At 36.6% G+C, this 13,794-nt stretch overlaps 3 protein-coding genes across 3 annotated transcripts in view; 1 reads left to right on the forward strand and 2 right to left on the reverse strand.

Moving 5' to 3' along the window:
- Positions 1-13,794, reverse strand: part of LOC135694907 (ubiquitin-protein ligase E3C) — a 34,338-nt gene that overhangs the window by 17,626 nt on the left and 2,918 nt on the right. Inside the window, exons 2-8 of the mRNA XM_065213790.2 lie at positions 13,633-13,686; positions 5,865-5,939; positions 4,768-4,914; positions 3,314-3,426; positions 2,591-2,742; positions 2,011-2,173; positions 293-528 (exon numbers count right to left, since the gene is read on the reverse strand). Of these exons, the coding sequence (XP_065069862.2) occupies positions 293-528; positions 2,011-2,173; positions 2,591-2,742; positions 3,314-3,426; positions 4,768-4,914; positions 5,865-5,939; positions 13,633-13,686 (940 nt within the window). The remainder of the gene's footprint in view (positions 1-292; positions 529-2,010; positions 2,174-2,590; positions 2,743-3,313; positions 3,427-4,767; positions 4,915-5,864; positions 5,940-13,632; positions 13,687-13,794) is intronic.
- Positions 5,948-9,642, reverse strand: LOC135694913 (G protein-coupled receptor 83). Its single transcript, XM_065213796.2, has one exon. It carries the CDS (start codon positions 8,163-8,165, stop codon positions 6,957-6,959), a length of 1,209 nt encoding a protein of 402 aa, XP_065069868.2. The 5' UTR covers positions 8,166-9,642; the 3' UTR covers positions 5,948-6,956.
- LOC135694776 (neuropeptide FF receptor 2-like) lies at positions 11,018-12,214 on the forward strand. Its single transcript, XM_065213644.2, has one exon. The coding sequence runs from the start codon at positions 11,018-11,020 to the stop codon at positions 12,212-12,214; it is 1,197 nt and encodes a 398-aa protein (XP_065069716.2).

Below are 13,794 nucleotides of genomic sequence, written 5' to 3' on the forward strand. Positions count from 1 at the left end.
CTTTACACAGACCTGCTCTTCAAAACAATAGATGAATCTTTAAACTGTGCTTCTGGTCGAGACAGTGATAAATCCCTTATTTGCTTCTCTGATATTCTTAATGAGTACATATATGCTATCGACTGCATTTGTTAATATTTAACTACACACATTAGAAGCATCCTGACTCTTATTTCCCACAACCATTGAATGAGCTTCTTTGCACAGTTTGAACACAGCATAAATAAGAACAGCGACCATACATAACATTATCGACAAAAAACATTGCTAGTGCATCACGCGCTCAACCTACCTATCTGTTTTTCACCGAAGGAAAGAAGACCATAGAGTAACCAAGATGTAGCATTGACCATTAGGCCTGGATTGATCTCAGTTGATGTTGTATCGACATTTGATAGCCGGAGAATAGACTGAAGTAGATCTGCTATAGGAACATCTTCTGCTAATGACGGGATCAGAAACAGAAACAGCTGATTTGACATTTCTGGACACAACATTTCACTTGCAAAATTACACATTATTTCGTCCCTGGAAAGAAAAAAGACATTAATTGGTTGTAAACCAATAAAAACGTTATTAAACATATCTATTCCATTTTGAAATAACGAAGATAGGACATTTTTGTTGAAACGACAACATAATCTTTGTATCCACTTAAAAATAATTCCAAGAAATTCCTTTCAGCCTTTCAGACAAACACTGAATCTGAATCTAACTTAATGTTTATGGGTTCATAAAATGATTCACTTTCTATGACTAGCTCTTGCAAGAAGATCAATAAATAATTAACACAAAATAAGGTGGCATTTGTCCTAGGCAGCTCTGTGTCCGATTATATTGATGCCTCATGGCGAACAAAAATAAATTTTGTGCTGTCCCTAATTAGATGTTTACTTCAGAAATGCGAAATGTTGTTTTCGATCTTCAATTTTAACAAAATACTAACAGTTCTTCGAACGATACAAACTATTTAGTACATACTAAGTCATGCCACTTTACCGTGAACATTTACAACTGAACTCAAACTGAAATTCTCACTTCTGATAATTTTTGGTGCATAAAACAACTGGAGTGGCTCACGACAAATATAACGGCTTACAATTGAAGTCTATTACCCCAAAAATGACTAATTCCATAAAACAGAGCTCATGGAAACGAAAGTAGGTTTATCATGATTCTTTCATTAATCGTGATTGTTAAAAGCTTTTCTAAATTAAAGTTTTTTCAGATACTAACGTTTAGAAAACAAGAACAAAACTCATTTCGTTTCGGACGACTTTCACCCTCGGCTCCGAAATGGAAATTCCTATCCATAAAGATTAATACACCGAGTCTTCCAACTCCTGTAACATTAAGGGCATCTCTCATTCCCTAAAATTTCGCAAAATTGATTGAGGTTCTTTATCATTTCACACACTATGACAGCGGAAAACATCTCTTATCTCAAACCACTTCCACTTCTTACTAAAACCCTATAACCAAAAGCACCCGACTCCACCGCACTACACTTATACCTACATTGCACCGGCGACCCCAGCCCTATCACCATCCACAGCCTAAGCTCACAAACACCTGGTACTGGAAGCTGAGCCTGTACTACACTGTAAAGGGCAGACTTTCAGCAAGAAAAATTTTCAAAAGCGCTATCAAAGCAAAATTAAAATAATAAATTACAGAGAAAACCATTAAAGACAATCTACAGATCTACAGATATAAAAGTGGCTCAAGCCACCTGTCAATCAATACTAGCCAATCAACTAGCGTGCGAGTGGAATCACGCAAACTAATTGGCCAATCTTTGATTGATAGGTGGCTTAAGATCCGAGTATTTTAATAGTATTATCTGTAATTTCTTATCTTATATTATATTTCTTATATTACAACTAATAACACTATCAGTATGAGTAACTCTGTCAATCGGTAAACTAGTCAAGGATAGAGCACGCTCTCCTCAAAGGAAGTGCTACCATACCTTGAATTTGACAGCATATCTCAAATGTATCTACATACCTTGCAGTTTCATCAGCCTTAGATGTCTGCGTCATCACACTTTGAATCGGCTTCAGCACCATGTTTTTAACACTAGCTGCCAATGGCGTTGGCGGTTTCGCTGACATTTCCAAACTTGCCGGTACTCTGTTATTGATTAGAGATCTAACGCATCTAAAGTACCCTGTTAGGCCAAAAAATAACACAATTTTAAGGCAACCTTTTTTTTATATATTCAACTCGCGTATAACTGATTTTTCATTAGGAAATATTTATAACAATTGATATAGATTCTTCCTGTATTTGTTTTAAAAAAGCTATTCGGACGTATAAACCTCATAAACAACGGTTATCAAGAGTAGCAATATTTTCTTGAGTGCAGGTTTCAAATTTTAAATAGACGTTTAAAAAATGACATTAAGTTTTGAGGAGAATAAAAGATTCAGTCAAACAATTTGAAGAGCCTTGCAGAGCATCCCCCTCCCATATAAAAAATTCATGTTGGTCTTTAGCTCTTTATTCATTAAACTTTTTGCCTTATAAATCGTTGAAAAGTAAGAATCTACCCGAAATTCTCATGTGAAAAAATCACTCTACTGACCTTTTCTAATTAGATATAGAATCACCAATTTGCCGCTAGAGTTGGTTGTTGAATGAGAATCTGATGAGAATAAGTACGACTGAAGAAACACCTCCAATATTCGCAGAGGCACTGTTATAGATATTTTTGGGTCTGTTGAATCTTCTAAATTCCTGAGAAAAAGAAGACACCGCGTTAACTAAGAAAAAAATTTGTTTAGAGTAATGATATATTACTAAGAATGGCTACTGATGGGAGAACATCGATAATGGATTTCAAAATATTACTGTCTTTGATAAATAAATCAGAACTAGGTATGACGCAAAGCATATATCAATCAGTGTATAGTGTTTTAAGTACCATTTTTACAGGAATAGCTAGATCAGGCACTATGAATCAAATAAAATCAAAATGAAAAGAAACAGTAATTTTATTCTTTTTCATTTCTTTGCGAGAAGCAAAATCTAACGACACAAACAAATCTACATTAAAATTTCCACTGACAGAAAATACAAAATTAGTTCCATCTAATCAAAATGGATTTGAAAATGATTGGAAAATGCCATTCTTCACACTTAATGCGCGACTTCTTTATCTTGCTATCGTGTGAACACGCAGATGTTGAGTTGAATGAATCAGCATTGCAAAGAATGTGAAAATTCTTACACCAACAGATGGGGCTCATTAATGTATGTTGCTTTTGCTGGCTAACAAGATATGCGTTGATAAGATGGGAAAACAAACCTTAAACAAAGATAAAGTAAAGTTTTAAACTGATGGATCCATCTCCTTTCGCCTTCGGGTGTGTGTATTTCTCCGGCATTGTGAAGTTTTAAAATCAACTGGCAAATTTGTATCTGCAAGCAAACATCAATTTTCTTTGACGTAAACAATCAGAAAAAATAATACAATCCATACTACACTTGACTTAAAGGCAATCTGTCACGACGTTGATTGGTTATAAGAACAAAGGGATTTTTATTGTTTCCAGTCCCCCTTTAATTTATCGCATTGTAAAAAATATAGCGGAGCGCTGGAATCGTGTTTAGGCTATTGTTCCAGCTATTGTTCTCGTTAACCAATCCACAACGAGACAGATTGCCTTTAAACACAATATATAAGAAATGTATTCCTTCTTTACGATCTTTCAAAATAAGTTGTTAAAATTTTGTCATGTTATACTTTGCTCTGACTCAAACACAAAACTTAAATGATAAATCTATATGCGGTATTCTCATGTCGTGTTACTTTTTTACATATTCAACTGAAAAATGATGACTAAATGGGCAGTTAATATGACCTTTAATGATAAACTTGAAACTGAAAGAGTGCCTATAACCTCTTTCCAAGCAAATACCGTATTTACTCTAATATTCCCGCTGCGGGATTAGCGTTTCAACCTAACAAAAAAAGGCGGGATTATTCGAGAGGCGGGTATATTGGAGAGGCGGGATTATTTTTTCAATGCCTTAAAGTCCAGTTTAAGGATACCGTTTCAACAAAAAAGTCTCTTAAACATGATTGTGGCAAATCAGAGAAAAAAATATGCAATTTCAACATGTATGGGGGCTTAAAATTAAATGGGGGATGGGATATTTATTTTCACAGACAAGACAGAGCAGATATTGTGCTTTATAGACAGTAGTACGAAGTCAAAGAATCAAACGTCTTTTTATGCTGCGAGACTTGGATGTTTGATAAACTTGCAAAATAAGACAGCTCTCTGCCCTCTCCCGTCTATGACATTATCGTATGATTTAACCCATTCACTCCAAGCATAAGTTTCAATCCTTGATTTTCAACCCATACAAAGTGTGTAAAGAATAGCAAATGCCAATTAAAAGTTTCAATCCCGCATGCGGGATTATTGGGGAGGCGGGATTATTCTTACAATCTATGAAATACAAGCGGGATTACTAGAGAGGCGGGAATAAAAACGAAGCGGGAATATTAGAGTAAATACGGTAGGTTTTGCTTCATCGTACAACATCATCAAATTCTCAACAACAAATTATAGAGCATCAGGTTTTTATAAACATTGATATATTTTTTGTTCCTTCCATAAATGTCAACATGGGCATGTAGTCTTGTTACATTTCTAGCAAAGGCCAGCAGCATTTTCACAGCTATGATTCTAGCGCTAATACCAAATATTTCACTACGTTTGTTGATTGCTTAAGATGAGAACAGACACTTACTAATCTATCATGATCCGTGCGTGAATTGTGGAAGAAACCAATCATCCGAAGAGCAATTTTTGTATCGTCGAACCTGAGTTCCTTTTTTGTATCTTTTTTTCGTAGCATTATAATTTCCTGGTCAAATAAATCTCGCAATTTTCGTGCCTGCAGTTAAAGAACAAAAATGAAAACTGCTTTACAAATACTTTGAGTTCCAAAGTGATTTTAACAATGGAAGAAGGATAACAAAAGGAAGAGCTGTGCCTCAGCCATCTTGGTTTCTGACGGTTAGCATCAACGCTCAAAGAGGTATAAATTTCTGGAAGCAAGTTTAATTCAAAATTTAGAATAAAATTGAAAAAATTAAATCAAGATTAATTTTGAAAATATTGAGCAAAATCATCTGAGCCTAACAAGCCTAAACATATGTTTTCTTTTTGTCTTTGTTTAGATAACATTCGATTATTTCCTCCTTCCAAGCAGGAATATAGGTCTTTCGAATCAACCAAAATCCTTGATAGGTAACATTTAAAAAAACTGACATGTGACAGGGTATCTTCTAGTTACTTCTTTATTTTTCTTTGTCTTTTGAATCGCAACCCTAATCCACCTCGGAAATTAGGTGGAATTTTCGGGATAAAGATCGCGATTGGGTATCATTTACACGACACCATTTTCGTTAACTTTTGTGCTCTCAATCTTTTAACTTTTGCTCCATGTAATCCAGATAAGAGAATTGAGAACCAAACCCAAATGGAACCAAATCTAGGTCTCACCTAACTTCTAACATATTAACTGATTTTGCAGAGGTATTTCATGGTGTTTTTTGGACTACATGGTCAAAAGTCAAAAATTCAAAAATGGGAGAGTTTATTGAACTATATCACATCAAACAGTTTTATCATATGTAGAACAACTTTTTGATATTTTGTAGATAAATTATGAAAATTTGAAAATTCGAATCAGAAAACAGCTCTGTGAAGAAAATATTTGTCTCTTCAATGACAGTCGCACTGACGAACGCAGCAGCTTTATAATCTGCCGTAGCTTTATAATCTTTATTTAAAAATCATTGCATCAACAAGGACAAACAAATTGATCTGATGTAGCCGTACTTCTCTTTTTCTGCAAAGACATCCCCTCACAAATTTTTGAATTCGTATACACGCAGAAATTTCACTTCTGGCATTCTGAAATGAAAATTTAAGCTGGAATATTTCTTCTGTAATTATACTTGTCAGCTGTGTATTTTAATTAAGAACATTGACACTGATATTTATCATATTAACCTGCAGAGAGAAAGCAGGTGATGGATGTGCGAAGAATGAACACTTAAACAAAGAGATCGGCTTGAAACATGTTAAATAAATCGATTTGCAAACAGGAAACACAACTTTGTTTCAAACTAATGAAGTGAACCAGTTTTTAATACAACGCTTTATTCGATATCATAATTATAGATTGCCAATCTCTCATAAGGAACATTTTGCACCTGCAATAGCCGTTTTAGACCTTCTAACCAATCCGACGAGCAGTTGGCAAGGATACGGGTTTTAAAAACAAAATATAACTTGTTACTTAAAAATATATAACTTTCATGTATAACTTTCATGAACAAACTTAAATAAACGAATACTCTAATAGGTTGTCTGTTTATTCCTCCCAAAAATCCTTAATTTTTGTTTGACAGGAATAACCAAAATCCTTTAAAAGACATCACGGTTAATCTGCATTGCCTGGAATAGGCCTTGGCGAGAGAAGGTGATAATTGAAGGGGACAGGGGGTATTTCTACATCTAAGCAAATCACATTTTATAGACATATATCTCCACTGCTGTATGTACTGAAGATTCATATAAAAGTTAAGATATGTATCAGAATTCATTTGAAACATGCAACGGTGACAGAATCATGATAGCCAAGAGAAACGTTTTATGAAAATGATCACAGCCCAAGGTAAAGGGGTAGGTAATGGTTTCAATTTCAGAGGTCATCATACATGGGACAAAAAAATATATATCCAAGCTAAACACTAAGTTGAAGGGAATGAGTTTCTGCAGAGGTCGGTCATAATCAGAGAACCCTTGCTTCATAACGCTTGCTCAGTTATCCAAAAAATACAAAATTTTCGATAGTATTTTACAAGCAGCATTAATCCAATTATCTCTCATAGATTTTTATTTTTTACTTATAATGACGGTTCTGTGTCATTTTACAGGACTTGTTTGACGAGAATGTATATCGTCTGTGTTTAATCTCATGGGCGAACTTGACGGCCGTCTTTCAATACAGTCTGAATCAGGCGAAACTCGCAAGCTACCATTTCTGTGAATTCTGTTTTCGTCTCGAAAAGCGGTTGGAGATGGTGTATATTTTGAGAGTTGCAATCTAGAAACAGTCCCACTTCTGGCTCTTGGTCGCCCTCTGGTTTGACACTGGAATAAAGTTGCGAGCCCGTGGCGAAAAGACTCGCTGAACACAAAGTAAACATACGGATTCAACGCACTGCTCAAGTACTCGAAAAAATATCCCACAAAGATTAGCGATTCGGGAATACTGTAGGCACAACGGGCGACGCGAGAATCAAAATACGTCATAAACTGTACCAGGAATATTGGAAACCAGCCAATGGCGAAAATGAGAACCATGAAGATGAGCATAATGACAACCTTTCTTTTCCGCATAACGGCTTTCTTTCGGCTCTTTGAGATCATGCTTTCGGGGCTGTTTCTCATCCACAGTTTTAAGCACAACTTTGAATACAACACAGTCATCATCATCAATGGAATCACGTACAAGAAGACAAATAGCACTGCTGTGTAAATGCGAGGGCTAGTCTTTGGGTCAAAGGGGTTCTTCCATGCTTCTACGCATTGCTTTTTTCCGGTGTCTTTGTCAGTAACAACTCTTTGCATAAGTATTGTCGGTAATGCAAAGCAGAATGCCGATGCCCAAATACCAAATATAATGTACTTTATATACTGATTCTTCAAGCTGTATGAATGTGGCTTGACAATCAAGTAATAACGATCAATAGAGACGGCGCTTAGGCTCAACACTGAGCAAGCAACCGACATATAAACACAGAAAAAGGCAAACACGCACATGAAGCTGCCCAAGGGCCATGTACCATCGGTGAAGTACCCTAACCTGACGATTTCCCAAACCATAGGCAACAATGTAACGAGTAGGTCGGCCAAACTTATGTTCATGATTAACAAATTTGACAAGGTATGCATCCGTTTGTTCTTGATCACAATAGCTACAATCAAAAAATTCCCGATAAGCGAAACGATTATTATCAGGCTGAAAAGCACAACTTGCAAATTTCTGTCCACCACATTTTTGCCGGGACACGAGAAACTGTCGTTCTGGCTATTCGAAGCAATACTTAAATTGATGCGCGAGTAGTTCATTTTGTTTTTATTAAACAAAGTCTGGCCACTCCAGAACTTTATATGTAAAAAATTCGTTATCCGGATAGCGATTCCCCAGAAGCACAGTTGCCAACCATGAAATGCTGCTCTAGATGTCCGTAAAGCAGCTTTTAGATTAAAAACATAATCAACTCGAGCGTTAATCTAACCTCTGCCTTCTGCGATTGCGAATATACTGACAACGTGCCTTCTTGATGCACAGATGAACAGTCACCTGCAACTGCACAGCAATTATCGTTTGTCTTCCAGCAACATAACTAACACACTATAAAGTTGGAGTCTTGACGAATAGATTCTTCGGGTGGCTTTCGTACCACGCCTATCAACATTCATTGCTTAAATGTTTTTTCAATCCCTCCTATTCATGGTAGACTAGCCATGGTAGACCTGTAAAGACAATTTCTGAAATCCAGCGGGTATTTCTTCACTGATACCGGTGAATGATCGGACATCAAGGGACAGCAAATCAAACAATCTTGCCAATAAAAGCCGCCTTGTAACTGGGGGCCTCTTGTAAATAAATAAAGGTGATCGCGGATCGCTAAGAAAGTATCATTTCTTGCCATTTCGGCGTCTAAATATAAACATGTTGACGTAAATAACCAGGTTCCAGATAAATAAAGAAAGATTTTGTAACAACCCCAATGGGAGAGCTCAATTGCTTGAATCGAATGTAAAGCTGATATGCTCTTTTGAAATCAGTTGGCCGCGCGAAGATGGTGAGAGCTGCCGTCATAGAATGCGCTTCTTTAGCCCTGGTCTAAAAACTTGAAGAATTTGCCAGTTTGCCAAAAGCAAGCAATCAGTCCTTCTACTTCTCATTTGTAACTGCACAGAATCAGTCAAAATGAACTCTTTACACTGATTAAGAAAACTGAGCAGAACAGAACTATAGATAGACAGTCTGAAAACATCTGTCAAATTTTCTAAAAGTAAAAGAACAATGATAGGCGACAAACAAACTTGTTTCGTTGTTGACTGAAAATGCTCTGTTTCTCTTTCGTGTTTATACGAACTTCAATGTGCAAAATATGTTTTGTGGCAAGTGCTAATTACAAAAGCAGAAAGAAAAACCTTATTGTTTGCTGAACACATATGCCGGTTGGAGACAACCTAACCTATTCCAGTGTCAAAATAATTCAAAAACATTTAACAATGACAGGTATCGGCATGCTTTATACAAAATACTTTTTTATCCAAACAATGTTGCATGATTTCCATTGATACCCAACCAAAGGACATACACCGCCCTTACTCATAGCCAGAAAAGTTCTACAGCAACTTCCCTGCAACTTCTACACGAGAAATTGGTCTGTTTCTTACTTAAATCTAGATTTGAAAAAGAAGAAAACTCATTTATTGCAAACTAGCACAGGGCGACATTTGAACAGCTACTGCAATGTTTGATATTCCCTTCGAATGCTAGGAGTTTGGCTTTATTTGAAGTTCATTGCAGACAAACTCTAATATTTTGAACAGTAAAAGAAAAAATGTTTCCAATACCCGCTTTATTGAATGTATCGTAATATAGTCTACGAAAAATAAATGAAACATAGTCTTAAAAACATTTTCGCCATCGCATTGGTCTACAACAATGTATACACGGTTTCTTGAGGCTCTAGTACCAAGCGTACTTTATAGTCGAGAGCTCTGGGAAAAAAGATTCGAATAGGGACAATGCAGAGCCCTATCCGTCCGTCTCCGTCCGACTCTAATGCAGAGCCCTCTCTGTCCGTCTCCTTCGCAAAAGTCCACAGGAAAGAAACAAATACTCCTCTCTTTCAAGCACGGAATAGACTTGGAGCAAATCTAGGGATAATATGACTTTCTGTATGCTTTGCAGCTCTTTCATTTGAACAAAAAAGACAACCGAATGCAAACTAGCCTGTAGTAACTATGGGCTCTAGAGCGGAAGCATCTAGTAGGGGTTGCAGAGAAGGAGCGTTGCAGGAGAGTGGGATGGCAGAGAGAAAGACTAGCCTGCGCGCAGACTCGACTGGTTTTCCCCGAGATGAACTTCAGTTTTAACGTCTGTCATTTCGAGCCAAGAATTTTTCTATTGTTTAACGGGTGCGGCTTATAAGAGCCAATTATCTTCTATTGTTTAACGGGTGCGGCTTATAATCAAGGGCAGCTTACATTTTTTATTAACAGTTCACTGCGGCTTTTAATCAAGGACAGATACTTCAGTGTGTCGTCATTTCGAGTGTATCGTGATACTTACAACCGGGGTAACAAAAGCATTTTTAGCGATGTACCCTTGTGGCCTCATATTCATAATAAAATTATAAGGAATGATAACTCTTTTATTCGTATTCAGAGAAAAATTGCAAATCTGACTTAACAAGTTCTGATTGACACAGATCTATTTACTTGAAAAATTAATAAGTGGTGATGCGATGGGAACAGTTAAAACAACACCTTTAGTGTGCTGTATGCTCGGTAGACCAATGGATTGCGAGGAGGTGAGAAAACCAAAGAAAACTAGGCATAACGGCCTTTTACCGGAAATTTTATCCGATAATTAGAGAAAAAGAATTGGTTTGACGACGAAATTAATGGTGCTATGGCTACTACAACAAACAACCAACAAAAGTATACTTCAAATCTTTCAGGCTAGTAAAAGCGATAGACGTGCAGCAAGACAGACAGAGCTTTGAGAGGTAGATTCTTTCCAGAACATTTTCGTGAAATAGTGGAACAGTTTCAAAGACGAACGCATTTCATACTATCCGAACTTTGCATTTAGCAACTAAGTTTGCATTACATTTAGTTGAAAGCTGATTGCCAAAGTGTTATTGTTGGACGGCTTTTGTTGCATCTAGAAAAAGATGAACAACTCGTCCTTTTCAACACCAGTACCTGGTCTTTCCGTATCATGTGTACCGTCAGAACCTGTAAGCATCCAGCTACAAGTAGCGATGTTTACTTTACTGGTGATTTTTTCACTTATCGGCAATTCTTTGGTGATTCTGATTGTGGCGAAGAACAAGCGCATGCATACAGTTACTAACGCTCTCATCACCAATATGAGTGTCGCTGACATTCTAATAACAATTCTTCCAATGGTATGGGAGATAGTCCGGGTCATACACTTGCCTAGAGGAAACTGGCCCTTGGGAGGGTTCATGTGCACCTTTATGCACATGTGCATATATCTTTCAGTAGCATGTTCGATCCTCAGCCTCCAGGTGATCACGTGTGACAGATTCCTTGCCATTATGTTCCCATTCAACCGCACCATAACGAAAAAGATGTTGCCATACATACTGGTATCCATATGGGTAATTTCAGTGGCTTATGCTTCACCAACGATTTATGCCATGGAGCTGGCAGAATTTGCTGGCGATACCTACTGCATTGAGAAATGGAATCCACCATTTGACGCCAAAAACAGTCCAGTGCATTACACGATCATCTTGTTCGTTGGATTGTACGCCTTGCCTCTCCTAACAATGGCAGTTATGTATACAGCTATCGCCTGGAAGCTTTGGAAGCGCATAATTCCTGGGGAGAGCACATCTGAGACAGAGAAACAACTTTTAAAGCAAAAGAAAAACGTTATCAAAATGCTCTTGGCTATAACTTTGTCCTTCGCTATATGCTGGCTTCCAGTTTTTGTTATGCAATTCATCATGTTTACAAGTGAATACTATCAGAAATGTTTTACTTCGTTTCCCACATGGTTCATCTTCTTCGCCTTCTTCATGCAGTACCTGGGCAGTACAATCAATCCCTACATTTATTTCACTTTCAGCGGGACTTATCGCCGCGGGCTGAAAAATTTGGTTACTTGTTTCAAGAGAATCGAACCAAATAGCACGCTCGCGACAAAACGAACTGTTCACAGAAACACAATCAATACATCAGGTCTAAGCACAACTAACTCTGCTCAGACGCCCATAGTGGCTACAGCGCAAAAAACTCAAGATGGTCTTCCGATGACTGGGAAAGGTGATAGTGTAATACGGGAGGAGTCGGCGGAAAACCTGGCCTCTCCAGATAGAAACGCAAACATGGTAGTATAACTGGAACATGGTTTTAAAAAAATGTTTTAAAATTACACGTGAGAAATGTATGTAGCCAGAAATATCCAGAGCCAGCTCAGGCACTGCAATAACAATATCTGTAAAAAGTATTGGCCTTAGGGACTTAACCCCCAGCTACCCTGCCCTATTTTTTATTATCATTTATGATCGAACAGCAAATCAGCAAAAGCAGGAGGGAGCCAGTAACTACCCTGGTAAATTGAAATCCACTTTTCAAATCCTTGCCAAAAAGCCAAACCATGAAAAATTGTGAACACTTTGTTTACCTAGAAATAATTTGTTTATCTAGAAAGGGATGTTGAAAATAGGTTTTGTAAACAAGAGCATTGGTGTAAATTTTTTTATAAACAGTAAACTAAAATTTGTCAATATTTTAAAAAGAAAACGTCTCGTAAAAATCCTTTAAAAAAGCTTCAAAGCAGTCACTCCCCCCAGAAATTGGCTTGTATGAAAACTGAGGATGAAACCACTCAATGTCATGTCTGATTGACTAAAATTGCTAACAATTTGCCCATGTCAACCAAGCATGAATTTTGCTCTGGTGTAAAAATTTGAGCACAATTAGGGACAGACTGCCTTATACTGTCTTTGAAAAAGCATTCACTTGTGTAATTTAAAAAAGAGTTTTTTATACACATTACAAAAGCATTGACATGAAAATGGGTGTTATTAGTAAAAAGAGTTGTAAATATTCTGGAAAGGTGTCTCTGAGCATTGAAAACACTTTACTCTATAAACATGAACGTGTATATTTCACACTTTCCAAGAATGTTTTTCAACAAGAAGCATAAATCATAGACAGGCATAGTAAAAATAAAGACCCAATCTATTGCCAACAGGAAGAAAAGAAAGGCTGAACATTTGATATCAATTATGCATTTTGATTAAGGTTATCAAGACCAGTATTATTCAGTAATTATTCAATGAAAGTAATATTCAGTATAATATTCAGCACATTTGATAGCATATCATTTGGCAACAGTATTATCCCTCTTTCTAAATAATTGTTTATATGTAAAAAAGCAGCACTAATTTAGAAGCATCTGTTAGTACTTCATTGTGTAGCCCTTGTTCATACAATGTCTGGACTGATTCAGGACCCAGTGCTAATCCAATCATCTTTATTTTTGTCAACAATCTTTGTGTTAGGTATAATTTAAGAAAAAATTAACATGTTAACTACTTTTGATTCTATTGTGGAATTCTATGGAACACACCAATATATTATTGAAACAGTTCCTGCTTCGAAATAATGAATATAACTTCCACCAGCAAATATAATTTCCAAGTATGATTTCAAAAGCATCAAATGAATAAATTTTTGTGGTGAGTTAATGTCACTGAACCATTCTTAAAAATCATGTACAAAAACTCTCAATGCAAGATGAAATATTTACCCATCTTTGTTGCCTTTCCTGCAATCTTTTTTCCATAAAAGAAGATTTTGTTTCCTGTAAAAAGACCAGACAAATACAAATAGAACAGAATGAAAAGAGAAGTGATCAAGAAGCATGTTCATATATCTTTGATATACTGCTTGGTTCATTTTTTCCTCTTTT

Source organism: Rhopilema esculentum, chromosome 8 (genome assembly GCF_057945365.1).
Source record: "Rhopilema esculentum isolate cy_ngs chromosome 8, ASM5794536v1, whole genome shotgun sequence".
Taxonomy (NCBI): domain Eukaryota; kingdom Metazoa; phylum Cnidaria; class Scyphozoa; order Rhizostomeae; family Rhizostomatidae; genus Rhopilema; species Rhopilema esculentum.